Source organism: Schistocerca piceifrons, chromosome 5, assembly GCF_021461385.2.
Source record: "Schistocerca piceifrons isolate TAMUIC-IGC-003096 chromosome 5, iqSchPice1.1, whole genome shotgun sequence".
NCBI lineage: Eukaryota > Metazoa > Arthropoda > Insecta > Orthoptera > Acrididae > Schistocerca > Schistocerca piceifrons.
In genome coordinates this window covers 487,438,161-487,453,238 of record NC_060142.1, presented here as the reverse complement: position 1 = coordinate 487,453,238, position 15,078 = coordinate 487,438,161, and the positions used below count along the sequence as shown (strand labels likewise).

The following is a 15,078-nucleotide window of genomic DNA, read 5'->3' as shown; positions in this document are numbered from 1 at the left end:
CTACAGTGACACAGTGCAAATATTCCACGTAGCCAATGAAATGGAAACAGAACTGTGGATGGCCATTTTTGCTGATAACACCCAATATCACTCACAGTAAGGCATACAAAGCAAGTTTATAGCTCCAGATGCTTCATGGGGAGGACGGTGGGAGAGAACGGTCTTCAACCAAAGATGGCTCTTAAAAGTACTGAGACACTCCAGCATGGATGAGGAAAGGCTCAGTCTGTGCTCAAGAATACCGAAACCACCTTCAACTTGAGGTTAATTGTCAAAAATGAAGACTGATTGTGAGTACTCTCCCCAGCACATTTGCTTGGAGAAGAGAGACTCACAACACTGCCAACTGGACCTAAGATACCAATAATAACACATTTGAAGAGAGAATTCCGGTTCTGTCAAAAAACAGCAGACTCCTGGAAGCACTGGAGTAAAGTGTATCTCATGTTATTGCATAATTTCCACCAAGTCAAATGCCTAAATACACCTTCCCACTATGAGTCTCATGCCTCCTTCAAACTGAGAGGAGAGATAGAGAGTGTGTGTGTGTGTGTGTGTGTGTGTGTGTGTGTGAGGCGGGGGAGGGAGGGAGGAAGGGAGGGAGAGGGGGAGGGAGAGGGAGAGACATTGTGAACCCATTCTGCTCACTCAGACATATTTTGGAAGTATATACTTACAACTACAGCCTTCTTTTCTGCCGAGACTCTGGAAGGCAGACTTGTTAAAGATAGCTAACTCCCAGAACTATGAGACATTTTGGCAGCTGATCAAGAATATGGTGGTACAATATGTGATGAGCTGTGCTGATGCTGATGGGCTGCAAATCTGTAGGAAATACAGAAAAATAAATGATTAATATGTCAATAGGTCTTATTAATACATTATCACATGAAGAGTTACACAAAATTTCAAATTAATTTGTTCATAATTGTAATTCCTAGGTATTTAGTTGAAATGACAGCCTTTAAATTTGTGTGATTTATAATGTATGCAAAATTTAGTGTATTTATTTTTCTACTCATGTGGATGACCTAACACTTTTCCTTATTCAGGGACAATTGGCACTTTTCTCACCATATAGATGTCTTGTCTAAATCAATATGCATTTGTTTTTGAGCTTCTGATGGCTTTACTATATGGTAAATAACAGTGTGAAATGCTGAAAATAAGGTGGGTAGATCACGTAACTAATGAGGAGGTATTGAATAGGATTGGGGAGAAGAGAAGTTTGTGGCACAACTTGACTAGAAGAAGGGATCGGTTGGTAGGACATGTTTTGAGGCATCAAGGGATCACAAATCGGAGGGTAGCGTGGAAGGTAAAAATCGTAGAGGGAGACCAACAGATGAATACACTAAGCAGATTCAGAAGGATGTAGGTTGCAGTAAGTACTGGGAGATGAAGAAGCTTGCACAGGATAGAGTAGCATGGAGAGCTGCATCAAACCAGTCTCAGGACTGAAGACCACAACAACAACAACAAATGACAGTGTAAGTAACAAACAATATGGGTTGCTAAGATTGTCAGATTAGGAATAGAAGACGTCTTATAACACTTCTTTGGGGAACAATGGATATCACTTATGTTACACTCAATGATTTTCCATCAATTACTATATACTGTGACCTTTATGGCAGAAAATTATTAATTCAGTTGCACAACTGAAGCAGTAGTTTGTAAGTACACAATCTAATTAGAAGTCACTTGTGAGGAATGGTGTCAGACACCTTCTGGAAACCTAGAAATATGGAATCAGTTTGAGATCCATGCCGACAGCACTCATTACTTTGTGTCAATAAAGAGCTTGTTGTGTTTCAGAAGAAATCCATGCTCACTATTGTCTTAATAGGCCATTACTTCTAGGTAATTCATAATGTTCAAATACAGCGTGTGTTTCATAATCCTATTGCAAATCAACACCAGTTATTTGGGTTTGTAATTCATTAGATTACGTCTGCTTCCTCTCTTGAGTACTGGTGTGACCTGTGCAACTTTCCAGTCTTTTAGTATGACCTTCCATCTGTCCAAAGTGATAGTGACACACATCACTAGTATTGACATGAGTCTCCACCTGCAGTTGGCTGCACCCTGTAACATCCAGAGGCACTAATTCCAAGTCTGTAATGACTCTTCCCAATGCACACAGAGCGCACATTGGATTTCTTCACCTCCTTGCCAGACATATTCCTAAGCAGTTCCATACACACCTTACACTGGAGCTCTCAACTACCAGTAATCCCAACATTTGTGATTGCTCAGATCTTGAGGGCTGAGAGGCTTCCTCTGGAATAGGATGAGTGACAGCATCTGGCTCAGGATCTTTGTCAGCCACAGATAAGGCCTGAAACCTGTTTATCAAATAGACCGGGGAGGCTCTTCAATCAGCTCCCTGCCTGTCACGCCTCGAAACAACCTCCCATTTGACCACAGTTGAGGGCAGTAATCAGGGCAGTTACAGAAGTGGACCAATCGGGGACACAAAGGATGTGCTGGACGAACGTCGCATCCCCATATCAGGCCCCCCACTGCGATGCTCATTGGCTTCAGCCTCAAGTTGAGTGACTGAAACCAGCACCACCTGGAGCTGTGAGTGGCAGGTCATCAACTCAGCTTGCATCTGAATGCAGCAATCAGAGTCCCTATCCATACTAACAATGGCATAAATACACCCTACAAAGTTATAAAAACCTGGCCACTGGGTACACAAATATGCAAGAAATTTAAGAATTCAGATTAAAATACACACATACGGGAGGACATCAAACTGAATAACCTCTTCAGAGCCCCAGAAGACTATCACCATCACTTTACTGGTTGAGGGTGTGCTCTGAACTTTTTCTTCAGAGGAGTGGTGGTGTGGCGCGAGTCCATGGATTGTCATTTGTTTCTGGTTCAAAATGATGAACCCATGTTTCACTGCATGTGACGAAGTTCGACAAAAAATTGTAATAATGAGCCTTGTAATGCACAAGCAGTTCCACACAGATGACCCCTTCATTGTCCTGTATGATCTTCATTAGGTGGTCAGGAATCCAGCGTGTTGTACCCAAAGTGGTGGATGAGTGTGTTAGCACTACCAACAGAGATGTCCAGTTGAGCAGGGATGTGTTTGATTGTGATAGGTCGATCAGCTCGAATCACAGTGTTCCAACACAGCAGGAGACACATGTTAGTGGCTGCCCAGCAAGCGGAAGATCTACTACACCTTGAGTGGCACAGCAGCACAGCTCCTGTGAATCCTGAGTTGCCCCTCAGTGCAACAAGGGCTAACTATCCAGACAAAAGAGAAATCCAGTTTGATTCTGATACCATGTGCAACAGCATAGTGTGGTCTTGTGAAGTGCTGTTGAGTAGTGTTGCATAGTAGTGTAGTTAAGAATTAGAAATTATAAAATTTGTGATCTACAAATGCTGCATAGTGTACTTTGACACAAACTGGAATACAAGCAACACGTTGTTCCTAAGATCCATATATTCAGGACACAGGTGGATTCCACAACAGCAATAAGTCAGCTGCACATCACACTCTCAGTGTTCCTGGAAATGCTGGTTAGGACCAGATGACATGGCCAAAAAAATTTGACTGAGTCACAAAATACAACATGCGGGATGACACAGTGTGTTTGATGAATGTGAACTTTTACATGGGCAGCATAGCCATGAAATAGTTTGAGAACAACAAAGAAAAGCTCAATAGTTGGGACAAATTCCAGGCAAAAATGAAGAAAATGTTTGGCAACTATTAGCAGCAAGCATGCTTAGCAGAGAAACAATTGAAGAACAGAGATTAACATAATGGACAGATGACAGTCATACATACAGAACATTTTGGCTCTAGGCAAAATCGTGAATATGAGTATTACAGAAGCTGACAAAATCTTAAATTTATGAATGGAGTCACAGAGTATATGTACCAAGTTGGTCCAGATTTCGTGTAGGTGTAAAGTATACATATATGGTTAGTGTCTGTATGGGTTGTTGAACAGTGTACAGTGCTGGTCCATGTATAAGTACCAAGCTCTTCTGGTAAAGGTTGCCACAAAAACAGCATAATTCATCAAGTGATGCCAGCATATCAAGGAAATGCAACACAAAAAGAGTCAAGACAAAAGAAGTATGACAGACTGCCAAATGTGGTCCCTATGACAGTTGTAGAAGACCAACATGAGCTTGGTTCTCTCATGTATCAGATAGTAAGAGAAGAGATACAGCAGTGTATGACAGCCAGAAATGTCAGACCGAGTACACAAGAAATAGCAGCCATGAACTCAGCCCCTGACATTAGGAGGTAATAGAGAATGTTGAAGAGGAGGTGTATCTATCTTCAGCACCAAACCATGGCCACCAGCAAGGGTGTCAGGAAGAACTGACTCACACAACTCTGGCTTATGCCACAGCTCAGCTCCCACCAAATGCAGGTACAATCAGCTCCTACACCAAGTACAATGCCCCATAGAAGAACACATACTTGGAGGACAGAGGACATCAGACCAGTTTTGTTCCCACCTTGGGTGCTCTGGACGTGTATGCTACTGCAAAGTAAGAAGGAAAATTTTTGACAACTACTACATCACCAAACATCAACAATCACAACAGTTCTATTCATGCCAGTCAACTGTAGATTACATAGTTGCCAGCTGCTCTTCTAGCTGCCAACTTCAGGAAAACTAATTGAGCCAACAAACTATGGATGTGAAGCTGCCACAAAATGCAAATCCTCCAAGGACAACATTCACCAAGATGTCAGGAAATCTTATTGGTGTCATCACTGACAGCCAACATTTCTGGGCACTAGTCAATTCAGGGGCTTCTTTTACATAATGTTGGATGCTTACTGTCATCAGCTATAGAAGACTGTAATGGATCTGGGAGATGTGTTATTTTCTACCGGATTTGTCGATACCAAATTGTAAATGTTTTCTTATATTTTTCGTCAGAATTTTTTATTATAATTTGCCTTATTATATGCTAATTTACTTATATTTTTGAGAGTGAAAGCATATTGATTACTATTAGTAAATGTGTCGAAGAATAGCAAAGAGACTGATTACAAGTGGAAGCTTGTGTGTTGTGTAAAATGTCTTTGACGCTGGAGTCGTCTTTGACTATAGTCAGTTGGCAGCTAACTCTTGGTGTGTGTTGACGGTAGAAGAATGTGCAGGTCGCTGTTATAAATAATTTTGAATTATGTTACTATTTTTTTGTTATATATAAACTATAAGAAGAAACTACATTCGAAGAAATGGTATTTGAAGCACCAAAAATGAGGCAAACACATTGAACCAGGTCATTTCTGCAGCCAACAAAGATGCATTGTGGAATCATACTTCCATTAGACAACTGAAGCCAAGACCAATATCGCCTTGTAAACATTTAACGGAAAAGGTACTGTCACAAAATATGCCAAATCTAAGTAAATACAAAAAGTAGTGACCATATTTCAACTTGTGTCTTAGCCGCAATAGCATATTTCAACTGGGGGCTCAGCCGGGATAACATATTTCAACTGGGGACTGTAGCCGGGATATTGTGTTCACGAGATCTTCAACAGTGCTACGAGGAATAAAATTTTTTCAGAAGGTGTGTTACAGTATTTGTGTTCATCGGGAAGTAAAAGTTTTGGAGAAGAAATGTTTCGGCAAAAAATGTAGTTCACGACAGAAGAAGTAATTTCAAGAATTTTGGTCAACAATCACATGGATGGAAAACGTGGATTTGCAACAGTAGAAGAGTGTTCCAGATAAGTTACGAAACCCTCGTATTTTGTTAAAACAATATTTTTATCTTGTTTTGTATTGTTGTGTATAAATTTTTTTTCTTCACAATGACTTATGAGATTATCGAGAGTATTGTGCCTAAAGTAGAAAGTAGTAATTTAATAGACTTCGAAAATCAGGACAGGTCAAATGAAACAGAAAGAACCGATCAATTTGATTTAAAAAGTTTTCTTGTACATTTCACGAAAGAAATTAAACAATCAGTTGATGACAATAAGACTTACTGGGATGAAAAAATTGATAACATTTTGTTGCAAGTCCAAGCAGTCAATACCCAAGTGGGTGATCTTTCGAACAGAGTTGGCAGTGTTGAGGAAAAAATTGAATCTGTGGAAGCAAAAGTAAATGAAATTGATGCTAAATTCAGCGATGAAATTAATACTGTAAAAAATGAGTTACTGGTAGATAGGGAAAGAAATTTAATTGATTTTAATGAGATAAAAGGGGAAATTAAAAATTTGGATGAGAATACAAAAGTTTTGGTTAAAAATGTACAATAAGAAACTGACAATCGTTTGGTTACTTTAGAAAAAAAAGTAGACTGCAATGATTTAGAAAACAAAAAATCTGTCAGAGAACTTAGCGAAAAAATTGAAAGTTTTGACATTGATTTTCAAAGCAAAAATCACAATGTCAACACATGCAACCTTGTATCTAATATTCCAGTGAAGCACTTTTTGGTAGACGGACCCTTACATCCCGTTGATTTTATACAGTATTGTAAGGATTGTTTTTTACCTCACTCACCAGATGAAATAAAAAATTAAATTTGTCAAAAAATTCTTGGAAGGGGAAGCTTTGACTTGGGCAAACCAGATTGTAACTTTGGAGATGACCTTTTCAGAATTTGAATCAAAATTTCTGGAAAATTTTTGGAATGATCTTAAACAAACTAGAATTAAAAGTGAATTTTTGAATGGCAGAAACTATAGAGAATCAGATGGGAGCATGAAACAATTTTGCAAAAGTGAACTTCAAAAACTTATTCATTTAACAAAACCTTTTGGATGACTTGATCAAAATTGATACCTTAAAGAGAAGATTGCCATCAGCAATGCAGTTGAGTTTAGTTCATTGTCCTGATAGTAACGTTGAGCAGTTTCTCAATTATATTGAAAAGTTGGATAGGGTAACAACAAGAACACACAGTGGGTTTACTCAGAAAGGTAATGATCAAAATTGGGGAAATGATAACTTTCAGAAAAGGGAACAAAACAATTATAATGGTGTCAGTCAAAATTCAAGGGGATATAACAATTTTCAAAAGAAGGACCATAATTTTTATCCAAAACAAGAACAACATTTTCGCAGAAATAATCAACAAAATAGAGAACACTTTAGGGATCAAAATCACAGAAATTTTGCTAGAGATCAGTACAATAGAAACTACCAACAATCAGGTAATGTTTGGCATAGGAATGGGAACAGAAATGTTGATCAGAGACATTGGCAGAACCACAATCAGCAGTTCAAGCAGGATCAAGTTGTGATTCAGGAAATAAAAAACGAGTAGACGCCCCCTTGAAGGTCCGCAAGGTTAAGGCAGAAGGTGAGAATGATGAAAGGACCAATGGATGTGACTATCGTAAACCCAAACATGACAGTTCCAAACCTAAGCTATCACATGAGGTCTTTAGTTGTTACTTATTGAAGAAATTTCAAGAGGAAAATAATGATGATATTGATAAAGATAAAATTTTCAGTACACAAGAACATACAGTAGATAAAAGTAATTGTGATTCATTTAATTTGACAGAGTTTTACACTTGGGCAGAAAAGAACAACACTTTGTCAGATGATGTAATTTGTAGTAGTTCAGAGACGTGTGTGAATGAAAGAGAGAATGCATGCTGTGAGGATGAAAATATTGGTGAAAGGGATCTGGTAACTTTAGAAAGGGGAAATAATATTTTGGGGGATAATTTGAATGTGTATGACCTGAATATGTATAATGATAATGATGTTGATGATAAAGTTGATAATGATGGTAATGGTATTGATGATGATGTTGAGGAAAGGTGTTTCATTAGTTTAAATAGGGAGTTGGGTATACACATGGTTGAATATGGATTAAACAGTGAAAATGTTATAGAAATTCCCAGGGATGTTACCAGGATGAATAAGGCTCACAAGCTGGGTGCATGTAAAAGTGTGAATTTTGATGTTGTTGGTAAAGAATCTGACTACACAAATAATGATGACACATGTACAACTTCTAGCCTAAGTGAAACTTTGACAGATACTAATGACACACACACATTTCTTATGAATCTATGGCTGAACAGTGAAACTATTTCTTTTGACAAGAACTTTAGAAAGATGCTTATTAATGTATGTGAAATTGTATGTCCTGAATGGTGGAAAAAGATGAGATATTTTATTTTTGAAAAGCTGAAGGATAAGTACTTCAATAGTATACAATGTGATTTGGATGAAAATTCTTGGCTATTTGAGATAATAGAGAGTACTAATGACAATTTTGTATCTTGTGCAAATTTTATAACTGTGACAAATAATACATATAATGGTATACCATATGAATATAATAGGGAAACATTCCATGCGGGAAAAATATATTTAAAAACAAAGATGATGTGACTTACCATACGAAAGTGCTGACAGGTCGATAGAAAAACAAACAAACAAACACATACATACACACAAAATTCAAGCTTTCGCAACAAACTGTTGCCTCATCAGGAAAGAGGAAAGGAGAGGGAAAGACGAAAGGATGTGGGTTTTAAGGGAGAGGGTAAGGAGTCATTCCAATCCCGGGAGCGGAAAGACTTACCTTAGGGGGAAAAAAGGACAGGTATACACTCGCACACACACACATATCCATCCGCACATACACAGACACAAGCAGACATTTCATTTTGTGAAAGCTTGAATTTTGTGCGTATGTATGTGTTTGTTTGTTTGTTTTTCTATCGACCTGCCAGCACTTTCGCATGGTAAGGTATACCATATGATTCTGATAAGTATAGGTTTGGGGAAACTGAAAGTGATTTATTACATGAGGATACAGGTTCTGAGAAAAGTGATCAATTTTGCAGTCCTTACATAAAAGTTCAAATTGGGTCATGGATTGGTAAATGTTTAATTGATACAGGAAGTGAGATCTCGGGAATATCTGAAAGGTTAAGCAAGAAATTGAAAGTGGGGAAAGATTATGTTGAAATACCAGTTGTTGGGGTAAAGATAAAAGGTGCTACTGGGAAGAGCAGTAAATTGGTAAAAAGCCAGGCTTTAGTGACATTTTTAATTGAAGGCAAGTTGTTCACACATGGATGTTTTGTAATTCAGGAATTTAATGAGGATTTTCTTTTGGGTATGAATTGGATAGTACAGGGTGTTTCAAAAATGACCGGTATATTTGAAACGGCAATAAAAAGTAAACGAGCAGCGATAGAAATACACCGTTTGTTGCAATATGCTTGGGACAACAGTACATTTTCAGGCGGACAAACTTTCGAAATTACAGTAGTTACAATTTTCAACAACATATGGCGCTGCAAGTGATGTGAAAGATATAGAAGACAACACAGTCTGTGGGTGCGCCATTCTGTACGTCGTCTTTCTGCTGTAAGCGTGTCCTGTTCACAACGTGCAAGTGTGCTGTAGACAACATGGTTTATTCCTTAGAACAGAGGATTTTTCTGGTGTTGGAAATCCACTGCCTAGAACACAGTGTTGTTGCAACAAGACGAAGTTTTCAACAGAGGTTTAATGTAACCAAAGGACCGAAAAGCGATACAATAAAGGATCTGTTTGAAAAATTTCAACAGACTGGGAACGTGACGGATGAACGTGCTGGAAAGGTAGGGCGACCGCGTACGGCAACCACAGAGGGCAACGCGCAGCTAGTGCAGCAGGTGATCCAACAGCGGCCTCGGGTTTCCGTTCGCCGTGTTGCAGCTGCGGTCCAAATGACGCCAACGTCCACGTATCGTCTCATGCGCCAGAGTTTACACCTCTATCCATACAAAATTCAAACGCGGCAACCCCTCAGCACCGCTACCATTGCTGCACGAGAAACATTCGCTAACGATATAGTGCACAGGATTGATGACGGCGATATGCATGTGGGCAGCATTTGGTTTACTGACGAAGCTTATTTTTACCTGGACGGCTTCGTCAATAAACAGAACTGGCGCATATGGGGAACCGAAAAGCCCCATGTTGCAGTCCCATCGTCCCTGCATCCTCAAAAAGTACTGGTCTGAGCCGCCATTTCTTCCAAAGGAATCATTGGCCCATTTTTCAGATCCGAAACGATTACTGCATCACGCTATCTGGACATTCTTCGTGAATTTGTGGTGGTACAAACTGCCTTAGACGACACTGCGAACACCTCGTGGTTTATGCAAGATGGTGCCTGGCCACATCGCACGGCCGACGTCTTTAATTTCCTGAATGAATATTTCGATGATCGTGTGATTGCTTTGGGCTATCCGAAACATACAGGAGGCGGCGTGGATTGGCCTCCCTATTCGCCAGACATGAACCACTATGACTTCTTTCTGTGGGGACACTTGAAAGACCAGGTGTACCGCCAGAATCCAGAAACAATTGAACAGCTGAAGCAGTACATCTCATCTGCATGTGAAGCCATTCCGCCAGACACGTTGTCAAAGGTTTCGGGTAATTTCATTCAGAGACTACGCCATATTATTGCTACGCGTGGTGGATATGTGGAAAATATCGTACTATAGAGTTTCCCAGACCGCAGCGCCATCTGTTGTTGAAAATTGTAACTACTGTAATTTCGAAAGTTTGTCTGCCTGAAAATGTATTGTTGTCCCAAGCATATTGCAACAAACGGTGTATTTCTATCGCTGCTCGTTTACTTTTTATTGCCATTTCAAATATACCGGTCATTTTTGAAACACCCTGTAAAAGTAAATACAGCATTTGATTGGGTTGGAAGAAAACTTTTGATAGAAACTAGTGAAAGGGAATACATTCAGACAAATTTTGTGAACACACTTGGTGATCAGAGTAATGGAAATTTTGACAATATCAATTTACTAAAAGAAAATAGATTAGAGAATATTGAAACTCATAGATTTGATACTGATGAAGTTGAATTTGGGAATTTAGTAAATTTGAAAATTTCATTTGAAAATTTCAGAAACACAAAATTTATCTGGGGAGCAAAAACAACAGTTAGAAAATCTGCTGTGGGAATACAATGATGTTTTCAGTGACATACCTGGTAGGGTAAAGGGTTATCAGTGTGAGCTTCAGGTAAAACCTCATGAACCATTTTTCATAAAACCATACAGTATTGCAATATCAAAAAGACCTGCTGTTGAGAAAGAGCCGAAAAAGATGGAAGGATGTAATATAATAGAAAGGAGTATCAGTGCATATAATAATCCTCTAGTAGTAGTTTCGAAAAAAGATGGTGGAGTAAGATTGGTTTTCGACTCTAGACACTTAAACAAAATTTTGTTCAGACAGACAGACCATCCCGAAAATATTGATGAGTTACTCCATAAATTTACAGATATAAAATATATGTCAAGTTTGGATCTAACTTCGGGTTTTCATCAGGTACCACTTTCGGTTTATTCTAGGAAATATACTGCTTTCTTGTACAATGGTAAGAGTTACCAATATTGTGTTGTGCCATTTGGGTTAAATTCTTCTGATTCCGAATTTATAAGAGCTTTGGATCATGTACTGGGGCAAGAACTTGCGTCTAAACTGATAATTTATGTAGATGACATTTTGGTTACAGGGTAAAATTGGGAGGAACATTTTTCGATTTTGAAGTCAGTTTGTGAAAAACTTAGAAAAGGGTGGATGACGTTGAAATTAGAGAAATGTAAATTTTCAGTTTCTGAATTAAAATTTTTGGGTCATGTTGTCACGGACAAGGGAATTTTGGCAGATACAGAGAAAATTAAAGCAATTTCAGAAATTCCTATTCCTAAGACTAAAAAACAATTAAAGTCGTTCTTTGGGTTATGCGGTTATTACCAAAAACATTTAAGTGATCAGAACCTGAATGCACCATGTTTAAGTCAGTTACTTAAGAAAAACACTGTTTGGGTTTGGGATAAAAGTTGTCAGGAAGAGTTTGATGAAATTAAGCAAGAGTTGAGGAAGCAACACTTATTACACAGCCCTGATTTTAATCTACCATTTTGTTTGAACACTGATAGCAGTAATTATGGGCTTGGAGCAGAGTTATTTCAAGAAAGAGTAGAGAATGGAGTTAAGATACATTGTACCATAGCATTTGCAAGCGGAATGTTGCTCAAGCATGAGAAAAGTCATAGAAAATCCACACCCTAATGCTTATCGTTTGGTATATCCTAAGTCAAAAAAATTATTTGGTCTCAGGAATGTTGTCTCTTTGAAACTGTGTAAACAGAAATCATAATTTCAAAATTTAAATAACCTATTATCATCTAAAACAAAAGTCCTCCACTGGAATATGCTTGTTAGAACAAAACTACCTGTACAACCAAGTATGTATATTTGCATGTATAAATTAATAATTTGAAGTCACATGTTAATTGAAACTGATGAAAAAACACTGTTGTAACAAAAAATGAGAGAAAGATTTATGTTTACTTTTTTTTACAAAAAAAAGTCTCCCTAGTGAGGACATGCATGCAAAGGTATAAGTTTCAAAAACAATTTCACATAAAGCCTCATGATATATGAGCAATTTATTGTTCTTTGTACTGATGTTGTGGGGAGCGAAAGTACTCTTCACAAGAATGTGACTTGTAGTAATATTGTAGTAGAGAGGCAAGTGTACATAAATGATTGCAAAAAATTTAGATAATACTGATGTATCTTTAGCTGTACTAAAAGAAGAAAATCATAACAAAAAAATACAAAACAAAAAAAATATACAAAAAAACATGAGTAAAAAAATTAAATTAAAAAAAATCAGAAGTAAAAAAAAAGTATATATAAAAGGCATATAAATAGAAAAAAAACACTACACTATATATGTCCAGTATCATTTTTACTGTGCAATATGCAAGCGTAATGAAATTAACATTAATATTAAAAAAAATTTAAATCTTATTCTAGGAAATGAGTTTTACCTTACTATTATTTTCAATCTGTATGCTGTATGTTAGAATATTTCTCATGTATGTTTTATACCATGTATATCTGTCATGTCAAAGAATTTCTTTACTTGAATTTTTTGTGTATGAGATTGATGGGGAAGGATCATTGCAACAACAGCCGGTAACAAGTCCACAGATTCAAAGAGTCCAAATTTGGAGGAGGTTATCAGACTGCATCATTAATGTACTAATTTTGTAATACAGATCCATTACTGAGAGCGGTCAGGATTTTGTTGTATACGTCCATAACAACAAAAGCCCTGGGGAGCAGTTGTAATGGATCTGGGAGATGTGTTATTTTCTACCGGATTTGTCGATACCAAATTGTAAATGTTTTCTTATATTTTTTGTCATAATTTTTTATTATAATTTGCCTTATTATATGCTAATTTACTTATATTTTTGAGAGTGAAAGCATATTGATTACCATTAGTAAATGTGTCGAAGAATAGCAAAGAGACTGATTACAAGTGGAAGCTTGTGTGTTGTGTAAAATGTCTTTGACACTGGAGTCGTCTTTGACTATAGTCAGTCGGCAGCTAACTCTTGGTGTGTGTTGACGGTAGAAGAATGTGCAGGTCGCTGTCATAAATAATTTTGAATTATGTTACTATTTTTTTGTTATATATAAACTATAGGAAGAAACTACATTCGAAGAAATGGTATTTGAAGCACCAAAAATGAGGTAAACACATTGAACCAGGTCATTTCTGCAGCCGACAAAGATGCGTTGTGGAATCATACTTCCATTAGACAACTGAAGCCAAGACCAATATTGCCTTGTAAACATTTAACGGAAAAGGTACTGTCACGAAATATACCAAATCTAAGTAAATAAAAAAGAGTAGTGACCATATTTCAACTTGTGTCTTAGCCGGAATAGCATATTTCAAGACGATGTTTCAAGATATGAAAGAGACTGTGCTGAAGGTTGCAAATGTGAAACACGTACAGCCGACAGGAACATGCATTACAAGAATAACTATGAATGACAACAAAGCCCTTCAAATTTGTTGTTTAAACAGAATTTAGTACTAAAGTTATTTTCTGATGGGACTTTTTGCAGGGATCACAAGCAGTCATATGTTCTGAAATATCAGAGCTCCAGATTGACAAAGCTATTCCAATAAGCACAAATAACAAATGGTACTCTGAGAAGCTGTTTGCTGCTGAAGACATTGTTATCCCACCATCATCAACAAGATGATTTCCAGGCATCAGTCAAAATTCTCAGTTAAACTCTAAACCTTTTGTCAACTGCAGTAAGCTACTCAGGCTTACAAAATCATTCTACTTGCGAGTGATGATCACAAGCATTGTAGGTCAGTCAAGAACTTTGAATCACTAACTGTAATGGGCAGCTACAGCTCATCCCTAAATGTACATGAGCAGGGACAGCCAAACCAGTCCAGAAAGTGCAACTTAGTGTCATAATTGAACAATCATGTTCCACTGCAACGGCAGACACTGCAGGGGAGGAAGCTGCAGTCAAACTGTCAACAGGCTGGCCTGACCAAAGAACATAGTCAAGTGATAGACATTCTGCATCGATTTTTGGATGCTCTCAAATCTGGAGTGAAGAAGACAGACCAAGCAGCCTATAGTGAAACACCATGTCAGCAGTGGTGGTCATCTACCAAATCAGCCAGCAATCATACAGACTGTTGCTGACTGAACGACAGATAATCAGAGGGGAAGCGGAGAAGATGCTACATTATGAGACGGTTGGTCCTTAGGAGAGGCCTTGACCCTCTCCACTGGTCCTTGTGAAGTAGAAGGATGGCACATGGCATTTCAGCATTGACGACCAGTGACTGAACAAAATCACAAAGGAAAATATCTATTTATTGCTGCACATTGATGACACTCTAGACTATCTGAAAGAAGCAAAGTATGCAGACAGGTTACTGGAAAATTGAGACTGACTAGGAAAAAACTGCCTTCATAACTCCTGATGGTCTCAATGAGTTTAAATAATGTATGTATGCTTCTAAACCTTAAATGGAAGAAGTGTCCTTGCTATTTGGATGACGCTGTCATTTTTTGAACACACTTGAAGAACTATTCTAGTAGTTTTGGGGTAGATGCAGTTCTAGCACAAACTGAGGAAGACGCTGAGAAAGTGATAGGTTATGCTTCCAGAGTACTCTCCAATTCTGAAATTTTTTACTTTACAACTGAAAAAATACGCATTGCAGTTG

General features: G+C 37.9%; 1 protein-coding gene across 1 annotated transcript in view; it reads right to left on the bottom strand.

The window, feature by feature from the left end:
• Nucleotides 1–15,078, bottom strand: part of LOC124799096 (neural-cadherin-like) — a 242,938-nt gene that overhangs the window by 22,304 nt on the left and 205,556 nt on the right. Inside the window, exon 30 of the mRNA XM_047262635.1 lies at nt 678–825. Within this exon, the coding sequence (XP_047118591.1) occupies nt 768–825 (58 nt within the window). The 3' untranslated portion in view covers nt 678–767. The remainder of the gene's footprint in view (nt 1–677; nt 826–15,078) is intronic.